The following is a 20396-nucleotide window of genomic DNA, read 5'->3' on the forward strand; positions in this document are numbered from 1 at the left end:
TTCGATAGTGTCTCTCTCTAGAGATAGGCCACTTTGGTGGCTGACAGCAGCGGGCCGTCTCTCGGAGGCGACTCCACTTGCTGTAGCAAGAGGCCGGCGGGATCCCCTTTGCTGTGGCCCGCGCTGGCGGAGCGCCGCTAATTGCCGCCGAGTGCAGCTCCCACCAGCTGGTGGGCCGCCGACGGACGCCTCGGTCCCGGGAGGCGCGGCCGAGGCTCCAGCTGTGCGCACAGCTTCCGGCGTCCGCCGCGGGAGCGCGCTGGCGCTGCCGTCGCCGGCGGCGCAGCTACGTCTGGGCCTCGCGTCCCAGCTGGTACAGTCGTGCGTGCGACGTGTGCGGGGCGGCAACTGGCTGCGGTAGACGCGAGTGCGTGAGCGTGTAGCGTGCGCCAGCCATGCTGGTCCTGAGCTCGCAGCAGCCGCGCGTCGTGGCCGGCGTGCGCAAGCAGGTGGTCGCCGCGACGACAACAGCAACAGCCGCCGTAGACGCCACTGCTAACTCCCGGCAGCCACCGCGCATCGCCGGTGAGTCGGACCACAACAATACCGTACCCGCACGTTCCACGCCTGAGCTTCAGGCTGCTGTTAGGATAACGGCACGCACTCTATATTGTACTAGGGCACAAAAGCTACAGTTTTCATTGTACGTGTTTCGAACGAGTTTTTCATCCTCAAGTACAGAGTGAAATAGCAGGACATTGCACTCGTTTGGAAATCGTCCGACGGTTCAAGGGCCTCAGCAGATTAGATTTATTCACGTTTCTCCCAATTTACTTTCTCTTAATGATACACCTGACACAGAAAAACGGCAACCTTGGAAACATCCAGTAAAAAATCCAACAAATTTTATTGACAGCAGTTGAACCATTACAGCTTGCTTTTTAAGAGACGGAAATCCAAAGTATCGTTTTGAAAACTACGTCCTATAGATGCTGTCTTCTTGTGTGTATGCATTCTTCCAATGTCTATATAAATTGCTGCAACATCTCAGCTTTAATACCATGAATTTTGTCTTGAATTCCTTGTTTCAACTCAACCAGTATACTTGACCGAGTCGTGTCGCCCTGGCTCCTGACGTGGTCCCACAAGAAAAGAATAAAAAACAATCAAATCCCGTGATCTTGGAGGCCAGGGAATGTCACCGAATCTTGAGGTGACACAATTCCCGCACAGCTGTCATTGATTGCCTTGCAGTGTGCGATATTACGCCATCCTGTAGAAACTAGGTTTCGTCAAGTTGTTGGACATTGTTCAGTGCAGGTGCAACTAAAGATTGCAACATCCAAACATACGGACTCGAAATGACAGTAACTCTTCAAATGGCTCTGAGCACTATGCGACTTAACTTCTGAGGTCATCAGTCCGCTAGAACTTAGAACTACTTAAACCTAACTAACCTAAGGACATCACACACATCCATGCCCGAAGCAGGATTCGCGGTCGCTCGGTTCCAGACTGTAGCGCCTAGAACCGCACGGCCACTCCGGCCGACATGACGGTAACTATTCATTTTCTAAAGAGTAAGGTCCAACGTTAGTTCTGCTTATTCACATGACCTATGTGACGAAAATGTGGCCCCATCTGACGTAGACAGCTCTTCAAGAAATTCATTGTCGTCGTTTGCTTGTCATAATTTGCTGACAGAATTCTAATCGCAAGCCTTGAGACCTGTAACTATTACAGACGAAATTTTAAATGATTATGGAGAATGCGGCGAACACTCTCGGGATACACTGCCCACAGCTGCTTGCTTAAGAACTGAATGCCGTGAGCACCACGACACTGAAACGCGTACAGCTTTCGATATTGTGTGGAATACGAGCAATTCTCGGACATTGAGCCTTTTTATTTTATTTTTTTTTTTTTAGCAGATTCAAAATGTTTTATCAAGTTTTTATCCCGCGTCTCGAGGGAGCTCGACCACGAGGCCTGTGGTCGAAAAAAATACCAGAACTCGCTCTGCGCACTTTCCGCGGTATCATTGTGTTCGTAAAACGTTCTTATGGCAAAAGCACGCTGTTTGCTGTTCCACTGATCTGTCATTACTAAAAATGGCGAGATTGTTTACAGCTCATGGTCCTTCTCCGACAGTGATCCCAACTGTCACTACACATTTTCAGTATTTCCGTTTTTCTGCGTCACCTTGAATGCTGTTATAAAATGGTTCAAATGGCTCTGAGCACTATGGGACTTAACAACTTAGTTCATCAGTCCCCTAGAACTTAGAACTACTTAAACCTAACTAACCAAAGGACATCACACACATCCATGCCCGAGGCAGGATTCGAACCTGCGACCGTAGCGGTCGCGCGGTTTCAGGCTGAAGCGCCTAGAACCGCTCGGCCACATCGGCCGGCTGAATGCTGTTATCAAAACCATGATGGCATCATTGTCCACATGAGGTCCCACTACATGCCTTTGTACTAAGTTGTCTAATCATTTAATATTCAAGTCAAATGATGTGTCTTTGTGGGGCTGCGAGAACTCCAAAATACAGAAAGATCTGGACAAAATTTCCTGTTGGCACAACGAATTACAGCTCTCTTCAAACACGGACAAATGCAGGATGAAGCCAATAATCCAGCACAAACACCCCGTTCCTATTCCACTACAGTACTATTGCTGAAGACCTTCGGCATGTAAATCGTAGGAGGGACACCTCGGAAAAAACAAACTGACAACCATGAAATTTGGTGATTTTCAGCCGTTCTCTAGATGTTCGCCTTCCCATAAGACAAATTTTTCCGTAAAGACGAATGACTTGACGGAGCTCTTGGTTTTAGAAGTTCGGATTTTGGCTGTTCAGGTAACTTTATAGGTCCATAATCACCTCTCCTTTCTGGAAATACATGCCACGGAATGGTTTCATCATCAGAGGAAAGGGGAAGGGTTCACTGGGTGCCGTCTCAGGAGAATAAGGAGGTGAATTAGAGAGTCCAAAGAACTAACATGTGGGACTGTGTGGAATGTGCTGGGGCGTTGCCCCGCAGCAAAAACGGATGGACAGCTTGCTGTGACGCTCTATCTTGACAGCCTACAATAACCTCGTCAGGAGATATCGTTATTGTGTCCCTTTTAGGGTTTTCCCTTTACCAGACAATCCGTTAGCTCCACACCACGGTGTTCCCAAACACCACTCAGAATCGCCTTGCCCAATGACTGTTGAGTCTTTGCGTTTTTCGGCGGTGATGAGTCCTCACGCTTGCATTGCTTGCTTTTTGCTCCTTTGTCTTAAGTCTTACATAACCCCTAGCTTTCGTCCTGGTTAGGTGGCTAAAGGAGAAATCTGGATTGGCATAATGCATGTGGGACGAAGTTTCCGATGCTCTCTCGGGTGGGCAGTTTGCGTGTGGCGTGTGAGCTGTCGCAGAACCAAGCGGTCGGTTGTAAAAGCTGTTCACAGCTGATGCATGACTAATTTTCAGTTTTTCTACTATAGCCTCGATTGTGAAACGCTGGTTTTTGAGCACCACGACCTCCACTTCTCTTGAGATTTCCGGTTCTTGAGAAACAGAGAGAGAGAGAGAGAGAGAGAGAGAGAGAGAGAGAGAGAGAGAGAGAGAGAGAGAGAGAGAGAATGGTCTACCACTTCGTTCATCGTCACGCGAATTTCTTTCAAAGCATTGGAAGAGGGTGCGCCATCTAACCCGTGTAACGGACGACGACGACGACGACGACGAAATATTGTCGTACGCTTCCAGATCACGAGAGATTGTCGCAGCATTGTTCACCTTCAGATTCCTAGAACGTACTCCACTTTACCTTACTGCGCTTTATCGGTGCCCTCCCTCATTTCCTCATTTCGTTTTTCCACTAGCGTTGTGCTACGGGGAAAGGGGGTGGGGGAGGAAGGGGAGATTTCAGAATGCATTAGGACTGTCGACTTTCACCTGCAAATAAACACCACCTTAATTACGTAACACTTTATTTTTCTGGGTGATAATTTAAACTTTCGGTCCTGTTCGTATTCTGTACCAGGTCACACGAAAGCTGTTGTTCACATCGTGTATGTTTCAAACGCGTTGTTCATCCTCAGGCACATAGTGAAGTGGCACCACTCCGTTCTCGAATCTGGGGGTATGACGTTGTGGATACCGCCGCAGACTAAACTTTTTTACATTTTCGTAGCTTTATCTGCAGATTACTTGAGCTGAAAGTTCATTTTTTTTTCTTCAGAAAAGTAATGACTGCTTCATCATTCGCTTGACCTACCAACGTGTCTAATTCACTAAAATGATTATTTAGTTCTCAGTTGAGGAACATGTTGCTCGAAAAATTTACACTAAATGCGAATTCTTGGCATCAGCTGTATTTGGTGTAGATGTGCTACTAGTGACAAATGAAAATTTGTACCACAGAGAAACTCTAACCTGGATTTCCCTCTTAACGCGAATAGTCGCCTCCGCCGCTTCGGCTATCTGTGCACGCTCCCTGAACCAACGCAAACTTTCACAATGGGTACATTACAGTGGTAACGTTCGTCTCGATTCCAATTTCTCATGGTCCCTGTTGTGGGAATGCAAGCAATGTTGCGAGCATAAATTGATCAATTCAATTGACTATGATACAAGGACGTAGTTTGTGACAGGTGGAAGTTTGGATCGGTCCAGGGAGCGTGCGCGGATAGCCGAAGTGGCTACGGTGACTGCTCGTGATAAGGACCAAATCCGGGTTCGAGTCCCGGTGTGCTATAAATCTTCATATGTCACTATCGTGTATTAGATCTACACCTGATACAGCTGATACCAAGGAGTTTGCAGTCGGCGAACTAATTTTGAATTATTTCATACAGCTGTGGATCGTCAACAGTGTCTGTTCCTTCAGGCAATCATGTAAGAACATATTTTTGCTGTATTACGAGAGCCCGAAATGCAAAAAGTTTTACAAAATTTCCACATGGGACAAAGGAGTCAATGGGCTAAAGGAAGAGATACAAAAGAATAGAACCGTGAACGTAAGATGTGTGGTCTCTGTTAGAACAACAAATAACAGAAAAGAAGCCAAATAAACTGCAGAGACACTACATGAAATCCCAGTCCATTCAGGACTACAAATTTCGTATGGGAAAAAAAGCTCAGAACGTGAACACACAATCCACCGACAGAGTTCTAGTAGTAGCGAAGTACGGAAAGATAACACCAGTAAAAAGTTTCAAATAACTGGGAAACACAATACAGAAAACAGGACCGAACTCGACATGCAGTGAAGAAGAAAAGATTACAAAATTGCAAAAGTATACAGACTTAGAGGTACATGGAGCCATTACAACAAAAGCAGTACTTCCATCAATGTCAAATTAAGACAATACTCTACAGTAGTCTTAGCAGAGGCCTTGTGTGCCTCAGAAATAACAGTAACCAAGGGAAGAATGAAAATCAAGGAGAAAATAAGAGAGGAAAATAATAGAAAGATCCGCGGGCGTTCAGAAAGAAGGGATCTACATAGAGAGATCGGCAAAGGAACTCTAAGAAAGACAATTGAAATATCAGGAAAAAGAAGAGCGAAGTTCAGTGGACACATACAAATGATGAACGAAAACAGACTAAGAAGATTAACATTGTGACAACTAATAGATCACTATGACTGAAGCGCCTAGAACCGCTCGGCCACTCCAGCCGGCAGTTAGTTGCATTTTAGTGCTATTGTTGAGGAGGAACTGATGATGATGATGATGATATTATGATGATATTATGATGATATTATGATGATATTATGATGATATTATGATGATATTATGATGATATTATGATGATATTATGATGATATTATGATGATATTATGATGATATTATGATGATGATGATGATGATATTATGATGATGATGATATGATGATTTGATGATGATGATGATTTGATGATGATGATGATGATTTGATGATGATGATGATTTGATGATGATGATGATTTGATGATGATGATGATTTGATGATGATGATGATTTGATGATGATGATGATTTGATGATGATGATGATTTGATGATGATGATGATTTGATGATGATGATGATTTGATGATGATGATGATTTGATGATGATGATGATTTGATGATGATGATGATTTGATGATTTGATGATGATTTGATGATTTGATGATGATTTGATGATTTGATGATGATTTGATGATTTGATGATGATTTGATGATTTGATGATGATTTGATGATTTGATGATGATTTGATGATTTGATGATGATTTGATGATTTGATGATGATGATGATTTGATGATGATGATGATTTGATGATGATGATGATTTGATGATGATGATGATTTGATGATGATGATGATTTGATGATGATGATGATTTGATGATGATGATGATTTGATGATGATGATGATTTGATGATGATGATGATTTGATGATGATGATGATTTGATGATGATGATGATTTGATGATGATGATGATTTGATGATGATGATGAATTGATGATTTTGATGAATTGATGATTTTGATGAATTGATGATTTTGATGAATTGATGATTTTGATGAATTGATGATTTTGATGAATTGATGATTTTGATGAATTGATGATTTTGATGATTTTGATGAATTTGATGAATTGATGATTTTGATGATTTTGATGATTTTGATGATTTTGATGATTTTGATGATTTTGATGATTTTGATGATTTTGATGATTTTGATGATTTTGATGATTTTGATGATTTTGATGATTTTGATGATTTTGATGATTTTGATGATTTTGATGATTTTGATGATTTTGATGATTTTGATGATTTTGATGATTTTGATGATTTTGATGATTTTATGATTTTGATGATTTTATGATTTTGATGATTTTATGATTTTGATGATTTTATGATTTTGATGATGATTTGGGGCTAATACTAAGAAGAGATATGAAAATGGCGATCACTTGAAATCAGTATTAGAGATAATGAATGGAAGACAGCTTCGTTGGAGATGTTCTGGGAAAAGTACTGTGAGTCTGTTAATTAAATCGCTGGAAAGATGTTAATGCATCCAATTCTAGAGCATTGTTCCGATATTTGGAGTTCTTATCAAGAATCGTGACACCAGACATGGAAAGAATTCATAAAGATGCCACTAGATGATAACAGGTCGCCAAAGCCCACATGAATGTGTAACACAGATGCTTGGGGATCTTAAATGTGTATGCTTGGAGGAAAGAAGACGTAGTTCTCGCGAAACCCTTGTGGGTATATTTGGAGAAGTTGCATTCGAAGACGACTGTGTGACCATTATACTGCCGTCCACGTGTGTCTCGTGTAGGAATCACGAGGATAAGGTAAGGGACAAGGATGTGAGCAGCGGCATATGGGCATTATTTTTTCTTTCGGTCAATATGCGAATGGAATAGAAAAGGAAATGAATATTGGTACGATATACACTCCGCCATGCACCGTACAGTAGCTTGCGGATTATATATGTAGAGGTAGAAAGAAAGCTGATTATCTATGTAGTCCGTTTCCAAGGATAAATTCCATCATTTTGGAAACAGCGGAAGCTAGTTGCCGCAGCATTCCAAAAAATCCAACATCGGCGCAGCGTTAGCACGAACGACTAGTACTTCCTTGCAGTTTGCAGCATTGTGCATGTAACCCGCCTCCTTGGTTGAGACCGGCCGTAAATCACGTCTGCATGATGGCCCAGGACTACTCCAGTAGCTGCTTCGAATCCTGGTGGTGTAATAAATTTTCACCGCCAGTATGTGGCCTGCAAAAGGAGGGAACGCGTGGCGCTGTTAACGGTCATTCGCGCTTCGGACGAGGACCTTAAGCTCGGTGTGCCATTGTCGCTACGCGAGAAAAGTAGGCTAGGTGGCGGCAGCAGATTCCAATCCCTACATCTCATCGTCATCGACAGCACATCCTGCTGACTGTCGCCGACACTAAAGTCACACACTTAAGAAACAGCTCCCACGCTTCGCAGAGGAAATGCGCAGTTGTGTTCATAAAGGAATACCAGGCGGCTGAAATCCTCCTATAGGTTCTCCCAACCAACAGTGCCATACAACTTTACCTATTTACTGCATTATCTGTGTGTCTAAATTCTTCCTATTCATTGTCAATCTCTTCCTCTCACAGTAACACTTATATCCTACGCCTTCAATTATTTTTCAGATGTATTCTAATTTTTGACCTAACCCATCCCTCAAGGACCATGGAAGTTAATTTTTGATTTCTTCACAAATTTCCTACAATTCTGCGCCTTAAACTAGTCATTTTTCTCCTGTCTCTGAAAGTTCTGTGGAGAACCGAATTTCTTATCAGTCCACTTAATCTTGAGCAGGTTCGATTCTCTTTTGTGTCGGTTTCCCCACAGTCCATGTTTCACTACTATTCAATTCTGTGCTCCAAACGTACATTCTCAAAGCTTTCTTTCTCATGTTGAAACCTACGATTTGACACGAGCGGCCTTCGTTTGGCTATGAATGCCTGTGCCTATGCTAGTCTGCTTTTCATGTCGTCCTTGCTTCATCTGTCAAGTGTTACAGTTCAAGCTAGCAGAATTCCTTCACTTTGTCTACTTCGTAGTCCTCAATTTTGGCGTTAAGTTTAGCTCTGATCTTATTTCTCCTACTCCACATTACTTTCTTTCTTCGATTTGCTCTTAGTCCGTCTTCTGTGCTAACAAAACCGTTGATTCCGTTAAACAGTTTCTGTAATTATTCCTAACTTTCCTCTGGATACCAATGTCATCAGCTAATTGCATCATTGGTCTTTGACCCTGGAGTTTAATCTCACTCCTGAAGATTTATTTTATTTACGTTACTGCTGTTCTATATATCGGTTTAACAATAGGGGGAGAAAGACTGCGCCCCGTTTCACACCCTTCGTAATCTCGGCTCTTCTGTACTGGTGTTAGATTCTTATTGTGCTCTCTTTGTTCTTGTACGTACTGTATGTTACCAATCCTTAGTTACTGGCTATTTTCCTGAGAATTTGGAGCCTCTTGTAACAATTTACTTCTAAAGCTTTTCCTAAATCATTAATCCCATGAAAGTGTCTGCATTAACAGCAACGTCCACAACTGCCTCTTGGGTCTACTATTTCCTCAGTTTTACTGAATTTTCGTTTCCATTCTTCAATTTATGTATTGTGTATCACCACTTGATGTCTTATTGAAATAGTTTTTCTCCAGTGCCACAGAAGGATAGTGACCCTGGCCTCAATCTTGTTCATCTTCGATTGCTGTCCAACACTGCCAGCACTTTGAACCTCCAAAGGCTTCTGTTCCTACAGAGAACTATACTGATGTTTTACACCGCGAAAGGGCGATCAAAATACGCATTTGTCGACTGCTTAATGATGACAACCAAGGACGACTTAGAGCACAAGCGGCAGCTTGGGGCATCAAGTTGTAACATAAGCGTCGCCGAAATGTAATTTCTGTATACAGGATGTATCACTAGTAGCGAACAGGCACAGGGGAGAGAATAAAGCAGGTGGGCAGGGAGCACCAAATGCGTCACTTGTGTGGAAAAATGGTCTCGAAACGTCTCTTATCGCAACTCTGAGTATTGTCAAGAATAGTAAGCAACACTCGCGAGATACGAAATATATAGATTCTAATTACCTTCCAGATAATAATACTATTAAAGTCACCATTTATGTGTATTTGTTAAGCACTTTTGGCTACATAAACGACATGAGAGCAGGTTCTTATCGATGGTGAGGTGACAAAATATTAACTTTCTGTAATTAACTGTTGCCTAATCGTGAATGTAAAATTAGTTGAAGATCGGTGTATATCCGAAACCGCTTCCCATACACAAACAAATCACAATTTCAATCATACAAAAACTGTTTACATGAAATAAACTATTAAGTAACGTCAAAGAATACTCTAATTGACAAACATTAACCAATGATTCATACCTGGAAGTAATAAGAGGTTTATCGAGAAGTGGGGGTCGTTTGATTATCTACGAATATTGGCTATGCTGATCAAGGTTACACAATTAATGGCTAATGGTTCAAATGGCTCTGAGCACTATGGGACTCAACTGCTGAGGTCATTAGTCCCCTAGAACTTAGAACTAGTTAAACCTATCTAACCTAAGGACATCACACACATCCATGCCCGAGTCAGGGTTACACGATTAGAGCAACATCCTATGACTGATTACGAAACTGCAGAAGACATTGTTCTTATTCAGCAATCGTTTAACTGTATGTGACAAAGGCTACGGATAATAATGGTTACGAACGCCGTTCCTCGAGCCTTCACCGAAGTGCGTGCTATAATTAGATTTTTGGACGTAAAAGGATCTATAGGTGCTCAGGTGCATTGAAATTGTTCGTAGTTTACGAACCTGCAGTAGTGTTTGGAGAAAATGTTACAAAACGATGCTGAGACTTTTAAAACATGCCGCTCAAAAATGTGGGATAATAATCTGAGTGTGGCCGGCTGAATGTCTAGACAGATGAAGACGCGCAGCAAGTGGGACGAAAACTATAATCGGCGACTGGTTCTCTGGCTGATGAATTTCCTTGTGCTGAACGTGTCGCTATTTACGCAATGATCACGGAATACTCGGAAACAGCAAACTGCGTGCGGGGTGGCAAGATACGAAGGTTGCCGAACTACAAACAGAGCAAGGAACGTAACGTAGAAGCTCTGTCGTTACGACGGAATAGTGTAACATTTCTAGCTTCACAGCCATCAACATATTCAGCTACACGAAGCTCTTAAACAGTAGTTCAGAACGCAGCAGTGGGAAGATGACGCAATGTATCGTGGGCAACCGACGATAGATGCATTGCTCGGTAAGGGTATCGTGAGAAAGGCCGCCTAAATTTTGGTCCTTCTCTGCGATTGGCTGCTGCGTTCGGAAGTGCGCGCCAAAATGATCATCTTCTGTCACTAATATCGGAAAAACTAAACAGTGTAATTACTTGCATTTCATGTAAAAGCATGTTTCAATAACTGGCTATTATTCCATTATTTCAAAAGTGTTCATTACCAGCAGATTAGTTAACAGCTGCTGAACGAAATAGCAGACAAAGGACTTGGGAGGTCACCGGATCGCGCCGAACTTGGATGGCGGGCGAAGTGGTTCGGCTGTAAGATCAGAGCCCGCATCTCGTGGTCGTGCGGTAGCGTTCTCGCTTCCCACGCCCGGGTTCCCGGGTTCGATTCCCGGCGGGGTCAGGGATTTTCTCTACCTCGTGATGGCTGGGTGTTGTGTGCTGTCCTTAGGTTAGTTAGGTTTAAGTAGTTCTAAGTTCTAGGGGACTTATGACCACAGCAGTTGAGTCCCATAGTGCTCAGAGCCATTTGAACCATTTGTAAGATCAGAGCTGGTTCGACAGTCTCGGAAGACAGACATGTTCTCTACCTTAGTCGGTATCGGTTAACGAATTGTTAGGAATCTCTGGTTATCTGAATGTGTAATTGAGAACAATTTGATGGTAATTACGCAAATACGCAGTTCATTGCTTTATTTTTTATGGAAGTGTAAAGAATGCAAATTACTTGTAATTCAAAAGTGGAATATAATTGTGCAGATTCTAATACTCCGCTAATAAAAAGCTAGTGGCATCCCGTATAAACAAAACTGGAAAATTTTATTATCCATACAATATCAGTTTCTTGCTAAGAATTTATTATAGCCTCCAGATAATGCATTCACGACATGTGTGAGGTTTTTTGCGCAAGGGATAACTACTACAGACGACTGCAGGCTGGTGAACATTAATTAGAACTACGCATTCCACTCATTGCGGTGGATGCCAATAGGCGCCTCGCGTGTACTGCAGTCTTATACAAATGAGATCAGTGGCACGTCCTCTGTGGTATGAAGCAGATAAATTTTAGAGGGAATTGGTTCATCACACTCAAGTATATACCACCTTCTGTGTGTGTGTGTGTGTGTGTGTGTGTGTGTGTGTGTGTGTGTGAACTTGCCGTGTAACAGACGTGGATGTTTTATAACAACGAATAATGAAGACAGCCGGCCGGTGTGGCCGAGCGGTTCTAGGCGCTTCAGTCTGGAATCCCGTGACCCGTGACCGAGACGGTCGCAGGTTCGAATCCTGCCGCGGGCATAGATGAGTGTGATGTCCTTAGGTTACTTAGGTTTAAGTAGTTCTAAGTTTCGGGGTGACTGAAAACCTCAGATGTTGTCCCATAGTGCTCAGAGCCAATAATGAAGACAATAAAAATGCAGTGGCACCATTCGCCTTTGCCAAGACCAAAACAAAGTGATATTACTGGAGTTGAAACTTCTGTCTATATTTTTCTGGGGGTTGGGGAGGGGGGCGGGGGTCTTTCCGTTGGTTTCGTGGAATGTGGGTCAACAGTTAAGCCGACGCTTACATAGAAACTCTCATCAAACGGAGAAGAAGTGTCATTCAGAATGGAGGGCTCAGGAAACTATCTTCTCCTGTAGTGCTTCCTCTCGAAAACGGACATTCACTGCAGGACTGATCCTGCGGAGGAAAATTGGTTGGAAAATTTTCGGCCATTCACACCACAGTCCTTTTAGTCGTGAAACAGTAGTTCGATGAACAATGTTGATGACAAGGAGCTGTAGACGGACATTGTGAGCTGGTTCATTATCCAGCCAGAGAAGTATACGGAGGATATGAAGCTTACGAGAAACACAAGTACGTAGAAGAGATAGTTTGTGTGTGCGTGTGCGCTTGCTTATGTCTTCCGACAGGTGTCATGAGCCCTACGCCTGGGTCAAGCTGTCCATTTCAGAGTAGCACTTGTTGCACGAAATATCGTCACTTATTTGTTGGATTGTTGGATGTACTTGCATTCTAATCTGCGTTTTCCCCTTCAGATTTTACACTCCATAATTCCTCGAGTACCCTGAACGTTATTCCTTGACATCCTAAACCGTGTCATAGCCTGCGTTTCTTCTTGTCAGTTTTTCCTGTTGGTCCAGTATTGCAAAGAATGTTACATTCTTATTTAATGCTGGGAGCTTCCTCCCACCCATCCGCTCCCAGTAACTGTGCAGTCGGAGAAAGCATCTCGGGCGTCGTCAATGGCGGCAGGTGCTAACCGCCGACGCAGGAAAACAGTTTCTAACTCGCGAGTGAAACGAAACTGCACCTGTGTAGCAGGCTGATGAGGCAGTATTACTCAGCAAAATATAGACTCCACTGGTGGAGGCAAACTTTTTGGCTGTGTACCGCTCTCGAAATAAGAAGTCTACATGGCGATATCATTCCGTAATGTTTCAGAACTAACATGCGGAGCGGCGCGTTGTGACCGCGCGGTTAGAGGCGCCATGTCACGGATTGTGCGGTTCTCTCCCTCCAGAGGTTCCAGTCCTCCCTCGGGCAAGGCTGTATGTGTAGTTATTAGCATAAGTTAAGTAGCGTGTAAGTCTAGGGACCGATAACCTCAGCAGTTTGGTCCCTTAATTCACACGCAATTGAACTTTTTTTTTTCTAACATGCGGAGTCTGGGCATTAGAAGAGCGCAAAACAAAAACCATGTGGAATTCAGTGCATGCAACGTCTATGCAAAATTGTAGACTGCTCGCTGCAGCTGTTTGCATGCAAAAAGAAAAAACGACAGATGTGAGTAAGACTCGCGCGCTGAGGGTTATGCACAAACGTAATTGTGTTCACAGGCAGTTCATCCAACTCCAGAATCTCGACGATTTTTGCCTGTTATCGACACTGAGACAAGCAAGATATCGGTCCTGGGAATTCCACGACTTCCGAAAAATATTCCAATGTTATCTTTGAAATCGGTTAAAATTGACATTAGAAATATTTCTTCGAGTGATATAACTAAAAATTAACAATTTTGAGATTTTTTTTTCACTTTGCTTGCACTGTGACTCCTTGCTTTTTGGCAAATTTGATGATTCTTGGTCAAAGGGAAGTACCCCATAGGTTCTGATGAGCAAATTTGCGAGTATCAAAATATGTGACATAAATCGCCTTACCTTTTGATTTCATTGACTCAGAACCTTCAATTTTTTACAACGCCAGGGGACTGTACACCGATATATGTGACATAAATTTCGACTTGGTACATCTATCCGTTCCTGAGAAAAAGGATTTTTGACAGACAGACGAACAACAAAGTGATCCTGCTCGAGTTCCATTTTTACCGTCTGACGTGTGGAACCCTAAATGCATTTAATTGTTAAAGTTTAAAAGTGGCCTGAGAGCATGCGTTTCTATTCCTAGTTTGTTTCATCTACATGAACAAGAAACAGATACTTTTATTTACATTTACGTAATAAATTATGACATATTTTGACAAACAAACGTTTGAACACAATTTTTAATGCCGTTATATTCGTCATAGACTGTACTATTTACTTAAAATTGCCACTACCGTAGTGTCGACCTTAGGTCATTTTAAAGTGGTTACAAGTGCTGAAAACAGTAGAAGCAAACATCAGTACAAAGAATAAATGTCACCCTATGTGGCTCGTATCAGTCTTTTTATCAAAAGCACATCGTTATGTCACAGATGAAATGAAAATTCATAAAACTAGATTCGTGTCTACTGTACACGTCAATAACGAGCACCACCATGATTTAGCTTTCCCATGGTTTACCAAGACCGCTTAACGCAAACACTTTGTAAAATCATCATCTTGTAAAAAGATCAGTAAGGCTCCCATTACGTTTTACTAATCTTTTTACAAAACAAGAAATTTACAACTGGCATTTCGTGGGGAGCGAATATTTCTCCTTAATTTGTGGCCAATTTTGAGCTGCTTGTCCTGCAATTCATGTTAATAACAAACTGTCATCTGAAAATGGCATGAAAGGCCGAAACGTGGGTCCTAATTAAACACCATCAAAGTAAAATGGCGATTTGATCATTCAAAAATTATTGAATGACTACTGCTCAGCAACATCAAAAACTGCGACGAAGATTGATTGGAAGATTTCGAAGGAAATATAATGCGTTCGCCCAATGTACATTTATCCGTAATTATTGACCTCACTCCATAAAACTACGTATCCAACATTGTTCGTGATACTGTGATACTTGCTGACAGCTGAAACAATCCTCAGCATCTTGTATACCAAGTCAACGAAAGGAATGGGCTTTAAGGCCTAGAAATGAACGTAAGTTAAACAAAATTGTCATTAGCAAGAAGGACACACCAAACTGTAATGTAAACACTAATGGTAAACTTACTGAACAAGTAAACAAATGCACATATCGGGATATTGACACTAACAGCCAATGTGATAACGCTCAAGAAATTAGTCCGTATTTAGAAAGTCAGAGCTACACATTGTAAAATGACTAATGTGTCAAAGAGCCATCACCTTTCAGTTGAAATAAAATTAAGACTTCTACGTTACTACATATTTCCCATCCTTCCCTAGGGATCTGAGTCCGGGACTTCGTCTGAGATTACGGGTAAACAGCTTCAGGCGTCTGAGAAGCGGCTGTACAGGAGAATGCTTGGAGTCCCACGGAAAGATAGAATGACTAACGTCTCCGTAAAACTAAGGAAGAAATAGAAGTCCTAAATAGAGTAAATGCAGAAAACTAAAATATTTTGACTATGTTATGAGGAATGGAAACGGGTATAAACCTCTGCAGAACGTTCTTTGAAGGAAAAATACCTGATAAAAGAAGAAGGCTAGAAAGGAGGTTTTTTTTAACTTAACATTAGAATTATCGACGTTCAGAAACTTCGGTTAAACTACAGCAGAGAGGACGGAAAAGTCATTACTGTGAGATGCTCGACAACCTCCCTCTCTCGCCGTTAATTTCTCAGGAGCCGCTTCTGGTATAATCTCCCTCTCCATACCTAGACTTACGGTTTTCTCAGGGAATTTCTTTTATTCTTCAAGTTTGAGTAGCCACCGTGGAGGACTTCCAAAACGAGCGAGGAACTATTTCGAAGAAACAAAAGTGCAATGGTCACCAATATCCACGACGGATAGGCACTAGTAAAAGAAAAAGGCGATACCCTTCCAGGTGACTAAAGAAGTTACGGAAGAGAGAGAGAGAGAGAGAGAGAGAGAGAGAGAGAGAGAGAGAGAGAGAGAGAGAGAGAGAGACTCCGAGACTCCGATTGGGAGGGAGGAATTTAAGAGTGTCGTATAATTATTCGCGAGTTCGCGTAGCCAGCGCAAGAGCGACAAAAGTTTAATCATTTCCAGTACAAAAAGGAAGCAGAAAGGCATTGTGTCCAGAATGAATCTTTCAGTCTACAGCGGAGTGGACGAGGCTTTTATTCCTGGCAGATTAAAAATGTGTGCCGGACCAAGAAACGAACCTGGAACGTTGCCTTCAGCGACCAGGGTTCTCACAACCGCGCCGGATTGCACCATGATGTCCATCACATAGCTCAGGCAAAAATCAGGATATCGGTAGGGAGCGAGCCATTACAGGTCCTGGAAAGCTCAATGGTAAGAACACTGGTAGCTAAAAGCAAGCATTCGTATCTTCGTCCTCTGTTCAGTACTCGATTCTAATACCACTTCACGAATAGTATCGTCTGGATCGCTTAAAGACTTACATTTATTGCATTATTTTATGTAAGACGAGCAACAACGCAGATTTAACTCGGGAATCACTGAAAGCGTGTGCATACGGTCGGAAGAGCTGTCTGGTGTAGCAGCAATCTCTATACATGACTGACTGATTCACTCATCACCGCCCAGCCCAAACCGCTAAGGACAGAAACTTCAAACTTTGTGAGGGTGTTGATCTTCAAGGTGTAGGCATCGTTTAAGAATGGATTTTTCGAAATTGTACCATTAACAGGGTGAAATAAGGGATTAAAAGATTCCTTTTTGAAAATGTCGCTATTAAGGCAATTTTGAAGCTATAACTACGATAATTAGTATTTGGTTTTGAAATGCGGTAGGGAGCTGGTGGTGGAAAGTTACTGAGCCATAATGAATTTATTACCAGTAACAAATTGCCTCCAGAACTGAAAAGACTAATTTTCACTAACACAACGGACATCAAACACCTCAAAACGGGTACAGTATAAATTCACTTTCTTTTAGTAAAGAATATTAAATCAAATAAAAATACATTTACATTACAAACAGCAAAACGTAGGATCAAATGAATATGTCACAAATATCAACCATCGGCTATTGCCAGTAATTATCAAAACGCCATTGCCTTCGAAGAAGCCAAAATAACTGAAAAATGTGGTTCAAATTTATGATGATAGAAGCGGTGGCAGAGACAACGCCACTAGCAATAATTCCCGCTCCTCTACTAACATAGGGCGGCGGTTGCCGCTACCACACTACTAGCAACCTTCATTTAAAAATTTCAATTGTGGTACACAGGCATCTCTAACTAGAGCACAGCTGTAACACAGAGACAATTCGCTAATTATTTAGTAAAGCTCAAAGTACTGCAAATGCAGAAAAGTACGAACATTGTTTTATGGGAACAATTTAGTAAACAGCTCGAGGTCGTGATACTAGCTAACAGGTAACTATAGACATGCCTCAGAAATAAGGTAGCTAGATTAAACAATTTTCACTGACTGTAAGGTACAATTCGTAAATCAGAATTGCATTACCCTTAGATTCTAAAATCAATTTGGAATAGTGACAGCCACAAGCCCACACACAGTGACAGAACTGAACTCAAGTAGTACCAGGCAAAACCTTCATAAATAAGACATTTATATATACAACAACGCGCAACCAGGATACGTAGTCAAAATAGCCACCACGCGACATCAAGTGATGTGCACTCTAATCGGATGCTAACCATGACAAACGCTTGCTAAGAGCGCCGAGAGGATGTACCGAAGATTACCCATAGTCGGAAACCCACGGATATCACCCAGTAGACGCCACCGCTTCCAATAACTGAAAAAAGTCAGACTGGACTCCAACCCGGCACCACAATGGACACAAACTGCTTGCAGCTTCAGTAGCAGAGGACACACCGAATACTGTGCGTGCTGCCGCACTCGGCCCCGCCCAACCCGCAGTGGGCGAAGGCACCACTCCTGCCAACGGGCCACGGCAGACGCTTGGCCACAACAACGCGCCTCCTCACTTGGGCTCTTCGCCGCCTAGGTCAGACTCTCCTCTTCTGCAGGTCGCCGTAGCCCCGACCTACCTTCCCTTCTGACCTACCCTCTACCGACTACAGTAACGCTCCATGCACTCTTGCGACAAGAGGGATTCCAGATCCGCGGGAATTACGCGACATTAAAAGCGGGCTCATGGCACAAGTTTCTCGGTCAGAAATAAAACATTGTGTTAGTGTTTTTCGAAATTCAACCACTAAGGGGGTGAAACAGCGGTAGAAGATTTTCTTGAAAATCTTCCATTATGCAAGCATTTTTTTGAAGCTAAATGTATGAAAATTTGTATTTGGCTTCTCGTTTAGAAATTAAAAAACATGTTAGGGGATGAAAGTTTCTATGGAAATATCACCACGAGAACTCAGAAAGCAGAATTAAGAGAATATTAGACGCCAGCTACCAGGCTTGATTTTGGTCAGAGCCACATTCGGAAAAGACCATGCTTCTATTCCCTCAATTAGCGTGAAAATCTTAGAAAGGGTTTAATTTGTAAACTCAGTCAAAGAAAGCTATTTAACAGTCACTACGACAAATCAGCTTTTCCAGAATTATGCAGAGAGAACAAAAAGCGGGTCTCTAATTTTTCTGTAGGCCTAAAATACGTTTATAACATTATTTTTGTTGTTGTTTCTACGGAAACTAGAGTGAAGCAGAGATCGCTAATCAGAAAATAATACACAGTAACCTTCCGACTGAATAGGTCTACATTAGTGAAAACGGTATCAATAACCCTACCGTAGTTCCTGACACTAAGCGTCACATACAGAGAGGAACCGCGGCACGGATATTTAATTTACAATAACTCTAGAAGCTTTCCCCACTACGTCACCAGGTCCGACAGCACACACTGTTGAATGTGCCTTATGCTTAGTGACTGCTTCACTACAGTCAGATGTTAACCGTTTCACGACCAATGGGACTCGTGTGTCCCACGGACATACCTGTTTCGCGCTGCCCACAGAGACAGGAATTTCCAACATCTCTGTTGTTGGGATTCCGATGTATTCGAAAACAACAGGCCCTTTGTGTACTGCGTGAAGCGTGGGTTTCGCTTTGTTTTGACAGTACGTTCTATGAAAGAGAAGGGTGAGTCACAATATCTGTTGTCAATTACATTGTTTCTACATGCGGTGCCTACTAAAAACATGGTAACACACACAAAGGGAGGAAGAGCCGAAATGAAGCTTCATATGTTGAAAGGCAATGTGATGTTATTTCAGTATTCACATAATCATATCCAACACGTCCTTGATATCCGTCTGGACAGATAGCCTGAGCAACGAAGGATATCCAGCGATTGGAGGAAGACGCAGGACCGTCATTCTCGTTTTTAAGAGGGCCGCAGGACAGATGAACACCTTGACGTCAATCTGTTGCAGAATTATGGAATATGTTTTACGCTCAAGCATTGACATTTTTGGAGAATGAGAATCTCCTATATGAAGATCAACATGGAAGCCGCAAACAGAGATCCGGCAAAACTCAGCTCGCTCTATTCCTCCATGAGACCCACAGCGCCGTAGACAATGCCGCTCAGGTTGATGCTGTGTCCCTTAACTTCAGGAAGGCATTTGACACCACCCCGCAGTGCCGTTTAGTGAAAAAAAAAAAACGAGCTTATCGAGTATCTGAGCAGATTTCCGACTGAATTCAGGACTTCATTGCAGACAGAACTTAACACGTCGCTCTTAACGGAACAGGATCGACAGATGTAATTTCCACAGTATCTCAAGCAAGTGTGATAGGACCCTTATTGTTTACAATGTACATACATCAAAAAAAGTTTTGCATAACCCCAGATTAAAAAAAAAGGTTCAAATGACTCTGAGCACTATGGGACTTAATATCTGAGGTCATCAGTCCCCTAGAAGTTAGAACTACTGAAACCTAACCAACCTAAGGACATCACACACATCACTGCCCGAGGCAGGATTTGAACCTGCGACCGTAGCAGTCGCGCAATTCCAGACTGAAGCGCCTAGAACCGCTCGGCCACATCGGCCGGCCACCCCAGTTCCAAGAATTCCTGAAGATAGACGTTGACTGTGGATATTCTATCACAGACACAGTCCCTTTGACTGTTCAGAGACGTCACTAAACCCGCCCAAAAATGTAAACAACCATGCAAGAGCAGCGCTTATTAGACGGAGGGGGTCCGACAGTCGATCTGTTCTAGTCGTTCCACCAGGAAGGACGTACACGGCTCGTGTTGTCTGTATTTAAACAGTGCGTAGTCAGTCAGCACCGCGGCCCGAAAACGTCCGCATTATTATGTTGCGCCAGGAAGGTCTCTCAACAAGGGAAGTGTCCAGCTGTCTCAGAGTAAACCAAAGCGATGTTGTTCGGACATGGACGAGATACAGAGAGACAAAATATGTCGATGACATGCCTCGC

At 42.7% G+C, this 20396-nt stretch overlaps 1 protein-coding gene across 1 annotated transcript in view; it reads left to right on the forward strand.

The window, feature by feature from the left end:
• Positions 1-338: 338 nt before the first annotated feature.
• Positions 339-20396, forward strand: part of LOC126458198 (uncharacterized) — a 441164-nt gene continuing 421106 nt past the window's right edge. Inside the window, exon 1 of the mRNA XM_050095087.1 lies at positions 339-525. Coding sequence (XP_049951044.1) covers positions 396-525 — 130 coding nt within the window. The 5' untranslated portion in view covers positions 339-395. The remainder of the gene's footprint in view (positions 526-20396) is intronic.

Source organism: Schistocerca serialis, chromosome 2 (assembly GCF_023864345.2).
Source record: "Schistocerca serialis cubense isolate TAMUIC-IGC-003099 chromosome 2, iqSchSeri2.2, whole genome shotgun sequence".
Classification (NCBI taxonomy): Eukaryota; Metazoa; Arthropoda; class Insecta; order Orthoptera; family Acrididae; genus Schistocerca; species Schistocerca serialis.